The sequence below is a fragment of the Ahaetulla prasina genome, chromosome 5 (genome assembly GCF_028640845.1).
Source record: "Ahaetulla prasina isolate Xishuangbanna chromosome 5, ASM2864084v1, whole genome shotgun sequence".
NCBI classification, from domain to species: Eukaryota; Metazoa; Chordata; class Lepidosauria; order Squamata; family Colubridae; genus Ahaetulla; species Ahaetulla prasina.
In genome coordinates this window covers 63148012-63163448 of record NC_080543.1, presented here as the reverse complement: position 1 = coordinate 63163448, position 15437 = coordinate 63148012, and the positions used below count along the sequence as shown (strand labels likewise).

The 15437-nt window shown below is 43.5% G+C and overlaps 1 protein-coding gene across 1 annotated transcript in view; it reads right to left on the bottom strand.

Annotated features, from left to right (window-relative positions):
• LOC131199935 (amine oxidase [flavin-containing] B-like) overlaps nucleotides 1-14947 on the bottom strand; it is a 67810-nt gene extending 52863 nt beyond the window's left edge. The window contains exons 1-3 of the mRNA XM_058186227.1: nucleotides 14941-14947; nucleotides 10990-11084; nucleotides 9353-9490 (exon numbers count right to left, since the gene is read on the bottom strand). Of these exons, the coding sequence (XP_058042210.1) occupies nucleotides 9353-9490; nucleotides 10990-11084; nucleotides 14941-14947 (240 nt within the window). The remainder of the gene's footprint in view (nucleotides 1-9352; nucleotides 9491-10989; nucleotides 11085-14940) is intronic.
• Nucleotides 14948-15437: the final 490 nt, after the last annotated feature.

Sequence of the window (15437 nt, the reverse complement as noted above, 5' to 3'; positions counted from 1 at the left end):
TCGGTAGGCTACCGGGTTGATGACTGCCTCGACAGGGAACGGGCCGATGAATCGGTGGTCCAACTTCTTTACCGGGCGGTCGGACGGGAGGTGTTTGGTGGAGAGCCACACCGGTCTCCAACTGCCAGCGGGGCGTTGCGCCGGGAGCGGTCAGCGGACCGCTTGTAGTCCTCCTTTGCCCGATTCAGCTGCTGACGTACCAACTGTTGGACCGCATGCAATTCCGTCAGGAAGGTCTGCGTTCGGGAACAGGAGAGTCCGGTGGTGCCAGAGGAAGAGCCGGATGGTACCCCACATTGGCAAAGAACGGGTCATCTGAGTAGAGGTGTGCTGAGAGTTGTTAAAAGCAAACTCCGCCAGAGACAGGTAGTCGGCCCAGTTGTCCTGTTGCTGGTTGATGAAGCAACGGAGATACTGTTCCAGTATACCGATGACCTTCTCTGTACCCCGCCGGTCTCCGGATGGTGCGATGACGACAGACATACCTGCACCTCCAACGCGCCATCAGGCTCTTCCAGAAGCGGGCTGTGAACTGAACTCCGGTCCGAAACCACCCTGTCCGTAGACCATGGAGGCGGAAGATGTGCTGCAGAAAGAGACGGGCTGCTTTTGCGGCTGTGGGCAGTCCGCGGCATGGGATGAAGTGTGCCATCTTGGTGAGCATGTCCACCACCACCAGCACCGTGGTGAACCCAGAGGACGGCGGCAGGTCTGTCAGGAAATCCATAGAGATCGCCCCAGGGTCTGTCGGGTGTCGGCAAGGGCTGGAGGAGCCGGGAGGGGCCCCGTGGCGGTCTTGGCTTGCCGGCACGGTACGCAGGATGTCACGTAGGCATGTATATCATGCCGCACTCGGGCCACCAAAAGGTCCGTGTCACCAGGTGGAGGGTCTTGAAGAACCCAAAATGTCCTGCTGCAGGGTTGTCGTGGCACTGGGTCATGACGAGGGCTCGGAGTGGTCCTGTGGGCACATATAATCGCCCAAACTTGAGTAAGTCCTCCTCCAAGGTCCAAGGAGACGTGGGGCCCACCTCCGCTCTCCTTTGCTGCGACCAGGCGCCCTGGCGCTGCGCCTCGCACCTGGGCCCGCAAGTCCACTGGCTCCGTGCTGCGGCCAAGGCTTCTGCCGCAGCACTGTCCGTGGAGGAAGGGGGTCCTTGGCGCAGAGGTACTCTGGCTTGCGGACAGGGCATCCGCCTCCGGTTGTGACCGCTGGGAATGTAGGTCACGCGAAGTTGAACCGGCAAAACAACGACCACCGGATCTGCCGCTGGTTTAACTTCCGAGCTGTGGTGAGGTGCTCGAGATTCCGATGGTCCGCTCGACCTCCACCTGATGTCGGGCCCTCCAGATGGTGTCGCCAAGCCTCGAATGCAGCCTTGATAGCCAGCAACTCTTTTCCCAGATAGTGTAGTTGCGCTCGGAAGGGTTGAGTTTCCGGAGTAGTAAGCGCAGGGAAAAGTGTGCCACCATTCGCCGGAGCCTGTAGCAGCACCGCTCCCAGAGCCACATTGGACGCGTCCGTTTCCACCACAAAAGGCCGGAGCGGGTCGGGATGCCTCAGGACGGGTTCCGTGACGAAGGCTTTCTTGAGGGCTGTGAATGCTTCTTGCTGCGGGGACCCCACCGAATGCAACCTTCTTCCTGAGGAGCTGGGTAAGTGGAGCTGTCAGTGTGGCGAAGCCCGGGATGAAGGTCCGTAGTAGTTGGCGGCCCAGTAGGCGCTGAACATCCTTCACCCGACGAGGGCTTCCCAGCTACACAAAGCTTCTACTTTACATGGGTCCATGGCTATGCCTCGGGCGAGATGATATGCCCGAGGAATTCTATGGAAGTCCGGAAGAAGACGATTTCTCCAGCTTCGCATTGAGTTGTTGCTCCAAGCGTTGCAGAACCAGACTGACGTGTCGAAGGTGGCTTTCCTGGACCGGGAGTAAATCAGGATGTCGTCGAGGTAGATAACCACGAACCGATCCAACATGTCTCGGAACACGTTGTTCATGAAGTGCTGAAAAACGGCGGGAGCATTGGTCAACCCAAATGGCATGACAGTGTATTCGTAGTGTCCGTATCGGGTGCCGAATGCCGTCTTCCATTCGTCTCCTTCTCGTATCCGCACCAGGTTGTAGGCCCCCCGGAGATCGAGCTTGGTGAAGATCGTGGCCTCCCGCAACCTTTCCAGTAGCTCCGGGATGAGCGGCAGGGGGTAGCGATTCCGCACCGTAATGGCGTTTAGCCGGCGGTAATCACAGCATAGGCGCAAGTCCCCTGTCTTCTTCTTCACAAAGAGGACCGGGGCCGAGAGAGGGGACTTTGAAGGCCGGATGAACCCTCGGGCCAGGTTTTTGTCCAGGAAGTCCCTGAGGGCGGCCAACTCGGGCTCCGACATGGAATACAGGCGTCCCACAGGCAGTGGTGCGTTGGGCAGAAGGTCCACGGGGCAATCGTAGGGCCGATGCGGGGGTAGTCGGTCCGCCTCCTTCTCGCTGAACACGTCGGCGAAGTCCGTCAGCTCAGGAGGCAAGGTGATGGCAGCGGTGGGGACGTTCTGGCCGGCACAGGTGTGGCGGATGTGATCGACGCACTGCAGACTCGGGAAAGAGATGGCGTTCTGCGACCAGGCCACCTGAGGATCGTGGGTCCGAAGCCAGGCCAACCCAAGGACCAAGGGAAAATGAAGGTCCGCCGTGACATAAAACTGGATCGCCTCCTCATGGTCCCCAATAGCCAGGCGCAAAGGCTGGGTGGCGAATTTAATGGGGCCGGACACCAGTTCTCGTCCATCAATTGTCTCTACCGCATCGGAGGGTCCACGGAACCACGGGACCGCAAACTGGGTCACAAAGGCCTGGTCCATAAAGTTTGTTGTGGCCCTGAGTCCACCAGCGCATGCGCCTGGAGCCCGTCCGACTGGTTCCCCAACCATATCCGTGTGTCCAGAATCAGATGCCGAGGGGCCCAGAGTCTACTTCCGCAACGTCCAGTGGGGCTTAGTACGTGCCCGACCTAGGGTTTCCCGAGGTCGGGCCTGCTCCGCTTCCGATTGGTCACGCTGTGATTCGGGACCGGCGTGCGTGCCCCACCGCTTTCTGGGGCAAGAAGCGCGGCGGCCGGGCTCCCCACAGTACAGGCACAATCCCCTTGGCGCCCGGTTCCGCCTCCTGGGCTGTTAGGCGAGGTCTGGCCGCTCCCAACTCCATGGGCTCTTCCGCAGCGGTTACAAAACGTGGGCGACCCTGGGTGCTGGTGGTGCAGGAAGTGGGGTGCAGATGTCGACGGAGGGTCCCGGGGTGCGACGGGACGGTCGCCGCTGCAGACGGGCATCGAGGCGGAGACAAAGGGCACCAAGTTGTCGAGGGTCCGCGGCGCCCACGCGGGCCAGCTCGTCTTGCAATTCCTCTGAGAGTCCCTCCTGAACGCGCCCACCAGCGCTGCATCATTCCAGTCAGAGTCCTGGCACAAAAGACGAAATTCGCGATGTACTCCTGCAGGGGCGTTTCCCTTGACGGAGTTCCTTAAGGCGCCTGGTTGCCGCCAGCATTCGAACGGGTCCTCATACATGGTGCGAGGTGCTGCCAAAACGCTGTTGGTCCGCCAGCAGGGGCTGTCCTGGAGCAAGAGGGCGTGGCCCATCGAGCAGCCGAGCCGGAAAGAAGGTTAATCACGAAGGCCACCTTAGCCCGGTCGCCTGGGAAATCCTCTGGCCTCATAGCCATGTAGAGCTGGCACTGTCCCAAGAAGGTCGGGAACATCTCAGGCTGCCCAGAAAACTTATCCGCACGGTTATCGGGCACTTGCGACGAGGAGGAGGAGGAGGATGGGGGCTGCAGGCACATTCCTGGCAGCAAGTTGGCCTGCCAAGTGAGCCACTTGCTGCTGGAGCTGTTGATTAGCCGCTTGTAGCTGCTCTAACTGCTGCTGTACCTGCTGCTGATCCATCTTTGGTGGAAGATGTTTTAGTCAGGTCTTGGACAAAATGTTCTGTTTCCTTCCCCAATACTCCCAGCAAAGAGTCCGTCAGAGGCCTTCCTTTTTTCCTTTTATTTACATAGATACATGTCCTGGCCACGCCTACCCACGGGCCTGCCAAGTTTCTGGAGATAACGAGGAAATTATAGATAAGGCCAGAATTACTCACGAATATATTCTTCCTCCATGAAATAGTTAGCTCGCGCCAAATTCATTGCTTTGTCCGAGACAAAAACCAGGAAGTCCCGCCTCCTATTTATAGTCTCTGCAGATGTCACTGCATGACAATTATGACTTGGCTTTGTCCCAACTCTTCCGCTGCTGCGCACGTCGATCAAGCCTTCGTAATCTTGCGTCCCTCCAAAACTGTTCTTGGGGCGTTGCCAAATCAGAAGAAGGCCCGGGAGAATCAGGCCGTGCCGGCCCCTCCCTTTGAGTGGGTGCCAGGGAGGGAGAGGGCTCAAGAGAAACAGGGCTTGCCAGGTCTTCTCCCTCATTTTCTGAATCATCCGAGTCCAGGAGTCTGGGTCCAGGAACCTGGGTCACAACAGACTGCTTCAGTGACTCCATCCAGCCACCTCATTCTCTGTCGTCCCTTTCTTCTTTTGCCCTCAATCGTTCCCAGCATTAGGCTCTTCTCCAGTGAGCCCTTCCTTCTCATTAAGTGGCATTCAGTTTCATCTTCAGGATCTGGCCTTCTAAAGAGCAGTCAGGGTTGATCTCCTCTAGGACTGACCAGTTTGATCACCTTGCAGTCCAAGAGACTCGTAGGAGTCTTCTCCAGCACCAGAGTTCAAAGGCCTCAATTCTTTGGTGCTCAGCCTTCCTTATGGTCGAACTTTCACAGCCATACATTGCAACTGGGAAAATCATAGCCCTGACTGTATACACTTTTGTTGGCAGGGTGATGTGTCTGCTTTTTAGTACGCTGTCTAGATTTGCCATAGCTTTCCTCCCCAGGAGCAAGTGTCTTTTAATTACTTGGCTGTAGTCCCCATGTGCAGTGATCTTGGAGCCCAGAAAAATAAAATTTGTCACTACTTCCATTTCTTCCCCATCTATTTGCCAGGAATTGAGAGGGCCAGATGCCATGATCTTAGTTTTCTTAATGTTGAGTTTCAAGCCAACTTTTGCACTCTCCTTCTTCACCCCGTATCAAGAAGTTCTTTAGTTCCTCTTCACTTTCTGCCATTAGAGTGGTATCATCTGCATATCTGAGGCTGTTGATATTTCTCCCGGCAATCTTAATTCCAACTTTTGATTCATCTAGCCCTGCCCTTCTCATGATGTGCTCTGCATATAAGTTAAATAGGCAGGGCAATAGTATACAGCCTTGCCAGACTCCTTTCCCAATTTTGAACCAATCAGTGATTCCATGTCCAGTTCTCACTATTGCTTCTTGACCAGCATATAGATTTCTCAAGAGACAAATAAGATGGTCTGGTACTCCCATCTCTTTAAGAACTTGCCACAATTTGTTGTGATCCACACAATCAAAGGCTTTAGCATAGTCAATGAAACAGAAGTAGATGTTTTACTGGAACTCTCTAGCTTTCTCCATGATCTAGCATATGTTGGCAATTTGATCTCTAGTTCCTCTGCCTCTACGAAATCCTGCCTGTACTTCTGGTATTTCTTGGTCCACATACTGCTGGAGCCTAGCTTGTAGGATTTTGAGCATAACTTTGCTAGCATGTGAAATGAGCGCAATAGTGCGATAGTTTGAACATTCTTTGGCATTGCCTTTCGTTGGCATTGGAATATAAACTGACCTTTTCCAATCCTATGGCCCCTGTTGAGTTTTCCAAATTTGCTGGCAAATTGAGTGTAGCACTTTTACTGCATCGTCTTTCAAGATTTTAAATAGCTCAGCTGGAATACCATCACCTTCACTAGTTTTGTTGTTGCTCAGACTTCCTAAGGCTCATTTGACTTCACATTCCAAGATGTCTGACTCGAGGTCAGTGACCACCCCATTGTGGATATCAGGGATGTTAAGCTTGTTCTTGTATAGTTCTTCTGTGTAATTTTGCCACCTCTTCTTAATCTTTTCTGCCTCTGTTAGGACCCTGCCATTTTGGTCCTTTATCATGCCCAGCTTTGCATGAAACTTCGTATCTCCAATTTTCTTGAAGAGATCTCTGGTCCTTCCTATTCTATTGTTTTCTTCTATTTCTTTGCACTGTTCATTTAAGAAGGCATTCTTATCTCTTCTAGCTACTCTCTGGAATTCTGCGTTCAGTTGGGTGTATCTTTCTCTTTCTCCCTTGCCTTTCGCTTTCCTTTCCTCAACTATTTATAAAGCTTCCTCGGGCAGCCATTTTCCTTTCTTACATTTCTTTTTCTTTGAGATGGTTTTAGTTGCTACCTCTTGTACAACATGATAAGCCATATAAGATAATATATAAGGATCTTTTGACCAGATTAGCCTTTTTGTTTACATCAATGCAGCTTAATTGCTTTCTATTCTTGATATACTTGGATTTGGTTAGGCTGCTTTCATAAGCATTTGATAATGTATCTGGTTAAATTGACAAATTAATTAAAAATACAAGTTTAGCATGCTAATCACATGTTAATAAATTGATCACAGTATGTATAATTGGCTAGGAAAGATTTATGGGCCAATGTTACATTCAATTTATTTGGTATCTTTAATAATAATGTCTGGTCAGAATTGTGTTCATTTAAATGTCCAATAGCTCAGGTTTGAAAGAGTGATTTTCTCTTTTGGCACTTTCACTTGTATACTCAGGATTCTATAATCCTAAGCAGCAAAATTGAAACCTTGGAGAGTTTTCAGAGCCCATAATGCCTTAGACATGAAAGCCAGCTGGGTGATTTTGGGCTAGTCAATCTCTTTCAGCCCAACACACCTCCCAGGTGTGGAAAAAATAGAAGGAGGAAGGTATGTCCACTGCCTTGACTTATTTATAAAAATAGTAAAGACAGGATAATAAATAAGTAGCATAAGAAACCTCTATGATAGTTAGACACTATCTAATAAAGAAGAGATTGAATTATAAATAGGTTTCATCTATTTTGGCTAGTATGGCTCTAACTTAAATCTCTTTTGGAATAAGGATACAAAAAGTCAGCATCTTTTTAAACTATTTTTGAAAATATAATTATTAATTACTTTCCCAATCCAAAGGACAATGTCAAAAAGTCAAAATTCCTAGACATATGACACAGAAGAATCTTGGTTGCATTTTGTCAGCATGAGACTGCATTTCTCTCTTACATCATGACAATTGAAACCGAATGCCGTGTTTTTTTCTTGTCTGTCTCATGTTTCAACAGACTGTTTGCCCTGAGGTTCATGTCCTTGACACTGGTTGTTGGCATTGACATAAAGGACAACTCTGCACTGAGGACTATTGGCTTTCAGCTTATCTCTCACATGGACATTTGTATATATTTGCAAGTTTATAGTGTTTGCCAATGGAATCAGTGGCAGCATATAGCCAGAGACAATATTCTACAAGGTTCAAGAGATATATAATAAATACATATATACAGAATCTTGTGATACTGATCCATGAATGCTTAATGAAAAATCTGATACCTGTCAAGTCAAGTCTGATAAAGTCATATGTAAACCTCTTAGAAACAATAGATTGCTTATTACAGAAGAATTAGAACATGTTCAAAACCATATCATTGGAATTAATAATTTACAGAGTTAATTTTGAAGATTATTAAATTGGGATAATTAGAAAAATTCAGTACAAAAAGAAGTGTCACAACCTGAAAATAAAATTGGTATTTACGAGTTTGATTAGAAAATATGGGAAAAGGTATAATTTAGGAATTTTTAAATTTAAAAGCAGAATTAAAATAAATTCCCAAAAGAAGAGTGTAATGATAAATGTGAGATGCAAATGTCATGACAATCTGCAGAAATCGGTTCATGATACGCCTTTAAGAAAAAGGCATGTTGAGAAATTAATTGGTTTATGAATTGATAAGACGAAGTAGACATTTGTCTGAAAGTAGGCCTGTTTTTGTCTGCTGTCTTGTCTCCTCTAAAAATTGGCTTCAGGCCAGAGAAAACAATCTACATTTTAATTCAACATTGGAAAAATAAGACAAAGTATAGATATTGATATTATCTGATGATACTGTTTTCATGGTATGGTACTTGCTAATGTATGCACTTTTATAAAAGATTTAAAAGAAGATAATGGAATCTACCAAAAGTGTTTGAAAAAGCTTGTCTACATAGTTTGTCGTAGTTTAAATTATGTAGGGGCCCCTGTGCCAAGGTGAGCGGAGTTTTCAACTTTCCAATTTTTTTTTGTTAATTCATAAGATCTTAGCTTAGTTTTATGAATTATCTCAAGTGACCTATGTAATGCCAAAGAAGTGGGAGGGACATTTACTTATTATCAACATCTGCTATTATAATTATTGTAAAATTCATGAGTTTTGCCAAATACAATATAATAATAATAGTTTATATTTCTGCATTTCTCCAGCATAAAGGTAAATGGTCCAAATAATTATTACTAACCTTCCTCTATGAAATAATACAAACTAAATTTGTATAATAGGGCAATCAATCTGAGGCTTATATTAAACAATTATGTACTAAGTCCTGGGATTGATTTGGAGACATAATTAAGGAAACTTTCCATAAATTTAAATTTCTCAATGTAGCTAGTAGGTGGATCTTTCTCCAAAAAGTTTGTTTTTACTAGGAAATTGAACTTTTAAATTATGGTATATACTACTAAATTTTGCTCCCTGTTTTTTGAGAGAGAGAAAATGGAAAAATGCACTATCAAACATAATTTTTGCCAATGAATTTTTGTGTGCAACACAGAGTGGTCTGAAAGCCACAAAATTGGTATTGTGCACTACTTATGGCTCCCTGAATTTTCTGAAGGCAATATAAATATGGGGTTCTCTCCCCACATTTTATCCTTACAAAATGCACTATTGTTTTGACTGACAATTGGTGTTAGCTATGTTAGCTAACGCAATAATATTCATGACTAGAAGTCAACCGCTAAACAGATTTTATAGGAGATACCTCTAAAAGAAATAGCCAAAATATTTCTGCCAACTAGCTAACTTATATATCACCCCAGCAGTGTCTATCTTTCAATCTTTATGCTAAATAAAATATTCTGCCTATTCTGACTTCCTGAAATAATACAAATTGAAGAAAACTTTTGGAAATTATACAAATTGAAGAAAACAATTCAATCATATTTTTAGTCAAAATGATGTTGCTTATTAACCTTCAGAATTCTTTCATATCTTGTTAATCTGAGTATTTAACAAACCATTCCAAACTATAAAATTTCAAAAATTATTAAAGCTTTGTGAGTCTCCCACATCATAAAAGAAGAAGTTAAGAAATAATTGCTCTTACATTGACATGATGAATAAGATGCTCAACTTCGTTCACTTTGTAAGTCTCTAGTCCTAACTCCTTAGACAGCCGTAATACACGATTTTGTGTGGGTCCCACATATGCTCCTCCCAAGTCAACATACTTGATATGCTTATTCTGGTTGAGGAGGGAAAAAAGACAAAAAACATAAACCAACCAGAGATATATAGTCACATAAATTATTTGGGGGAAAACTCATCCAAGGTCGTATCTTTCCCAAACCCAATGTTTGAATAAGAACCATTCTTTAATGCCTTCCTAAAGGCTTTCAGAATTGCTGTCAGGTAGATTTCAATGGCTATGTTATTCCATAGGGAAGGAACAGCAACAAAGAAAGCATATCTTCTGAATTCTGCCAGGTAAGATAGCCTATATGGTAGGCCCTAGAGCAGGGGTGTCACACTCAAGGCCCGGCGGCCGGATCCGGCCCATGGATTACTTAGATCTGGCCCGTGGGGCCACCCTCAAAACAGCAAAGGACCTGTCCATGGTGCTTCTGCCAGCAAAAATGGAGCTTGGGAGGGCTGCATGCAGCCCTTTCGAGCTCCGTTTTAACTGGCAGACGGTTGCAGGAGGCTGTGGCAGTTGAAAACAGAGCTCGGGAGCCCATTTTAGCTAGCAGAGCACTCAGGCCACCACAGGTGCCCCCAACATGAGTGATGTCGAGCTGGCTATGTCCACCCTGGCCACACCCACCCCAGCCCCCCAAGGTCAAACACAATCCTGATAGTAGCCCTCAATGAAATTGAGTTTGACACAACTGCCCTAGAGCATACCGACTTTTTATAGGTCTTACTGGAAGATTGAGACCAGGGGCAGATTCCAAATCCTGTCGCTACCAGTTCTCTTGTGTGTGTGTACTTGCACGCTCGCAGCACTTCTGTGCATGTGCAGAAGTGTCCGGGCGGGTGGGTGGAGCCTCCAGCCGCCATCACTACTGTTTCCCCTGATCCGGTGCGAACCGGTAGCAACCCACCTCTGATTGAAACAGAGAGTTCTGCAAATAGCCTGGCTGTATACCACAAAGATTTTCATAAGTAAGATCAGCAACTGGAAGTGAACTGGTAACTAGTTCAGCTTATGAATTAGAACAGCAGTCACTAACCTTTGTGGCTTGGAGAAGGGGGCAGGGGAACTGGGTTGGCATGAACACACATGCACACAAGTGGCTGGCGGCATGCACACACATTCATACGCAGCTCGACTGCATGTCAAGCTGCATGTGCATGCGCGTGTGCGCCAGCCTGCCACTTGTGCAAATTGAGCTGCATATCGCCTCAGCCAACCACTTGCATGGCCCAGTTGTGAATAGGCCATGGCCTGGAGATTGGGGAACCCTGAATTAGAAAAATTACATTGGGATAGCAAGAAGCTATCCATATTACTGTATCCTGGATCAAGTGAAATTCCCATGGGGTCATCAAGGGCAGCTCCATTAACAGAAATCGAGTCATAAAGTGACTAAGCAGGGCTTCCTGGTTAAAGGAGCAGATGCAACTTGAACATAACATGCAGAGCCAATTTGAACAGCAAAATACTGGGAAACCCTACGTTTTTACATTCTATAGTGGAAAATTACACAGATACAGAAAGACATACATACACACAGTACTTACTCTTACTGTGTAAGTTCTGCCTCCAACCCTGCCTTGGGCTTCTAAGACTACAACATCCAGTCCTGAGTCATACAATAACTTGGCTGCAGATAAACCTAAACAACACAACAATAGAAAACCTCATTGCACAATGCCACAAAAATTTTCACAGCAATTTAAGTTTTGCAATAAATAAGCTACAAATAAATAATGTGAAAACTCTTAAGAATATAAGACCAAAATTTTAGACAAAGTATTTCCAAATTCTATTTTATTCTAGTTTTAGTTGATAGAATCTTGAGGGCTTAGCAGATGAGACTTTTATTATATAGACTATTTTAGTAATGAAGTTTTAAAACAGATTCTCAGAATGTTGTCCTTCCATATCTTTTCACTTTCACTTTTTTATCCTTAGTGCATTTTGATAAGTAATGTATGAATTGTTCCTTCTGAAGCATGCTATAAACTTGATATTGTTCCGAGAGCTACAGGAATAAAGTTGGATTCAATGGAAATATTAAAATGTCTAACAATTTGAATATTTAACACCAAGAACAGAGTTAATTACTGTAAGTTCTGCCTCCAACCCTGCCTTGGGCTTCTAAGACTACAACATCCAGTCCTGAGTCATACAATAACTTGGCTGCAGATAAACCTAAACAACACAACAATAGAAAACCTCATTGCACAATGCCACAAAAATTTTCACAGCAATTTAAGTTTTGCAATAAATAAGCTACAAATAAATAATGTGAAAACTCTTAAGAATATAAGACCAAAATTTTAGACAAAGTATTTCCAAATTCTATTTTATTCTAGTTTTAGTTGATAGAATCTTGAGGGCTTAGCAGATGAGACTTTTATTATATAGACTATTTTAGTAATGAAGTTTTAAAACAGATTCTCAGAATGTTGTCCTTCCATATCTTTTCACTTTCACTTTTTTATCCTTAGTGCATTTTGATAAGTAATGTATGAATTGTTCCTTCTGAAGCATGCTATAAACTTGATATTGTTCCGAGAGCTACAGGAATAAAGTTGGATTCAATGGAAATATTAAAATGTCTAACAATTTGAATATTTAACACCAAGAACAGAGTTAATTACTGTAAGTTCTGCCTCAACCCTGCCTTGGGCTTCTAAGACTACAACATCCAGTCCTGAGTCATACAATAACTTGGCTGCAGATAAACCTAAACAACACAACAATAGAAAACCTCATTGCACAATGCCACAAAAATTTTCACAGCAATTTAAGTTTTGGAATAAATAAGCTACAAATAAATAAAGTGAAAACTCTTAAGAATATAAGACCAAAATTTTAGACAAAGTATTTCCAAATTCTATTTTAGTAATGAAGTTTTAAAACAGATTCTCAGAATGTTGTCCTTCCATATCTTTTCACTTTCACTTTTTTATCCTTAGTGCATTTTGATAAGTAATGTATGAATTGTTCCTTCTGAAGCAGGCTATAAACTTGATATTGTTCCGAGAGCTACAGGAATAAAGTTGGATTCAATGGAAATATTAAAATGTCTAACAATTTGAATATTTAACACCAAGAACAGAGTTAATTACTGTAAGTTCTGCCTCAACCCTGCCTTGGGCTTCTAAGACTACAACATCCAGTCCTGAGTCATACAATAACTTGGCTGCAGATAAACCTATACAACACAACAATAGAAAACCTCATTGCACAATGCCACAAAAATTTTCACAGCAATTTAAGTTTTGCAATAAATAAGCTACAAATAAATAATGTGAAAACTCTTAAGAATATAAGACCAAAATTTTAGACAAAGTATTTCCAACTTCTATTTTAGTAATGAAGTTTTAAAACAGATTCTCAGAATGTTGTCCTTCCATATCTTTTCACTTTCACTTTTTTATCCTTAGTGCATTTTGATAAGTAATGTATGAATTGTTCCTTCTGAAGCATGCTATAAACTTGATATTGTTCCGAGAGCTACAGGAATAAAGTTGGATTCAATGGAAATATTAAAATGTCTAACAATTTGAATATTTAACACCAAGAACAGAGTTAATTACTGTAAGTGTGAAGTACAGAACATCTAGTATTTAAGCTAGTGCTTTTCAGTGATACTAGCATATCTTGAAATTCCACAGGGATCACTCCAGAACTCACAGCTTTTCTGGGCTTACTACTTATGGGAGGAGATTATCTTTTTCCCAATTTGGAATGACAAGCCAGAAAAGGAGTTCAAAGGAAGAAGGCTTGAGAAAGGTAGAAATAAAAAAGAGATCTACAGGTGATACTGCCTGATTCCTGAAGCTGCCTGATAAGGTCAGATACCACTCTTTCATTGTAAAAAATGGAACTTTATAATAAATCCAATTAACATTTTCTACAGAAGAGTTTTTGTCAATTTTAGGTAAAGATAAAAGTTTCCCCTGACCAGTTATGTCCAACTTTAGAGGCTGGTGCTCATCTCTGTTTCTGAGCCAAGTGTTGTCCAAAGACATTTCCGTGGTCATGTGGCCAGGCTGTTACCTTTCCACTGAAGTGTTACCTATTTATCTACTCACATTTGCATGCTTTTGAACTGCAAGGTGGCCAAGAGCTAGGGCAAGAATGGGAGCTCACCCCCTCGCACGGCCCTTGGATCTTGAAGCATGGCAGAACAGCTTTCTAGCTGTCAAGCTCATCTGTAACTGCTGAGCCATCAGGAGGAAGGGACACACTTTACCTTAATGAAAAAGGTGCTACAATGATCATTTTCAAACATGGTAGAACTTATGCCAGAATAAATGGGAAGACATTTGAATGAATCCAACATTATTGTATGAAAGATGGCACAGAATGGTTTGGAAGACATGGGAAAAGAGATCCAGTGTTTAACAGCCAAACTATCCATTTTAGGGTAGGGATAGGAAGATCAAGAATACACAAAACACTGAAAATTGATCAAAGAGCTGTTGTTTCTTCATAAGAATTAAATAACAGAAGTCAAATAAAAATATTTTCAACCACTATTGATGGGCTTTAAAAAAAAAGGAAAAAATAGTTTAAAAAGGAACATACATGACTTTAGAAGACTTGTATTAAGAATTAATATAAGTCTGTTGGAATGCAAATATTTTGGCCAAAAACTGTGGCCTCAGACAGATGAAGAAAAAATGCAGCAGCTGTATACATTAAAATGTTACTGTTGACTCTAAAAAAACAAATCCAGGGTGAGGAAGGTTTATAATGCTACATTTTTAGACTGAAATTGGAAAACTAATAATTGCCTTAATTTATGCTCCAAATGATAACAAAATTATTTTTGTTAAAATTACTTGTAAAATTACATCTTCTAAGTTGTATATTACATACACCCATACATGCACACAGTACTTACTCTTACTGTGTAAGTTCTGCCTCAACCCTGCCTTGGGCTTCTAAGACTACAACATCCAGTCCTGAGTCATACAATAACTTGGCTGCAGATAAACCTAAACAACACAACAATAGAAAACCTCATTGCACAATGCCACAAAAATTTTCACAGCAATTTAAGTTTTGCAATAAATAAGCTACAAATAAATAATGTGAAAACTCTTAAGAATATAAGACCAAAATTTTAGACAAAGTATTTCCAAATTCTATTTTAGTAATGAAGTTTTAAAACAGATTCTCAGAATGTTGTCCTTCCATATCTTTTCACTTTCACTTTTTATCCTTAGTGCATTTTGATAAGTAATGTATGAATTGTTCCTTCTGATACTTTTCTAGCTTCTCATACTCCTTCTTTCTGATGTTGCATGGCTATATCTATCTCTACCACTATCTTCTGTTCCTTGTCTACTACCACAGTGTTTGGTTGATTTGCCAGTACCTGCCTATCCATCTGGATGTCCCACAAGATCTTAGCCCTGTTATTTACCACAACCTTCTGTAGAATCTGAATTTGGGAGGGTCTAGCTCAGGAGTGTCAAATTCACAGCCCCCAACCTGGATGCATCACATACTGGCCATGCCCATACCATTTTAACAAAGGGGGAAAGTCACGGTATGTCATGTGATGACAAGAGTTGGACATCCCTAGTCTAGCTCATATACTGTGCGGATGTTCCTGTACACAATGCTAGCTACTTGGTTGTGTTTTCAGTGTAAGTTGCTCCTGCCTGCAAATTACACCTTGCCACTGTGTTGGACTGTCTCTGAGGCCTTTTTGCACAATCTGCACCTTGGATCCTGTTTAATATGGTAGACTTCTGCTTCTATGGACTTGGTGCTCAGTCCTTGCTAATAGCAATAGCACTTAGACTTATATACCGCTTCATACTGCTTTACAGCCCTCTCTAAGGGGTTTACAGAGTCAGCATATTGCCCCCAACAGTCAGGGTCCTCCTTTTACCGACCTCGGAAGGATGGAAAGCTGAGTCAACCTTGAGCCTGGTGAGATACAATCTGCCAAACTTCTGGCAGCTGGTGATCAGCAGAAGTAGCCTGCAGTATTGCACTC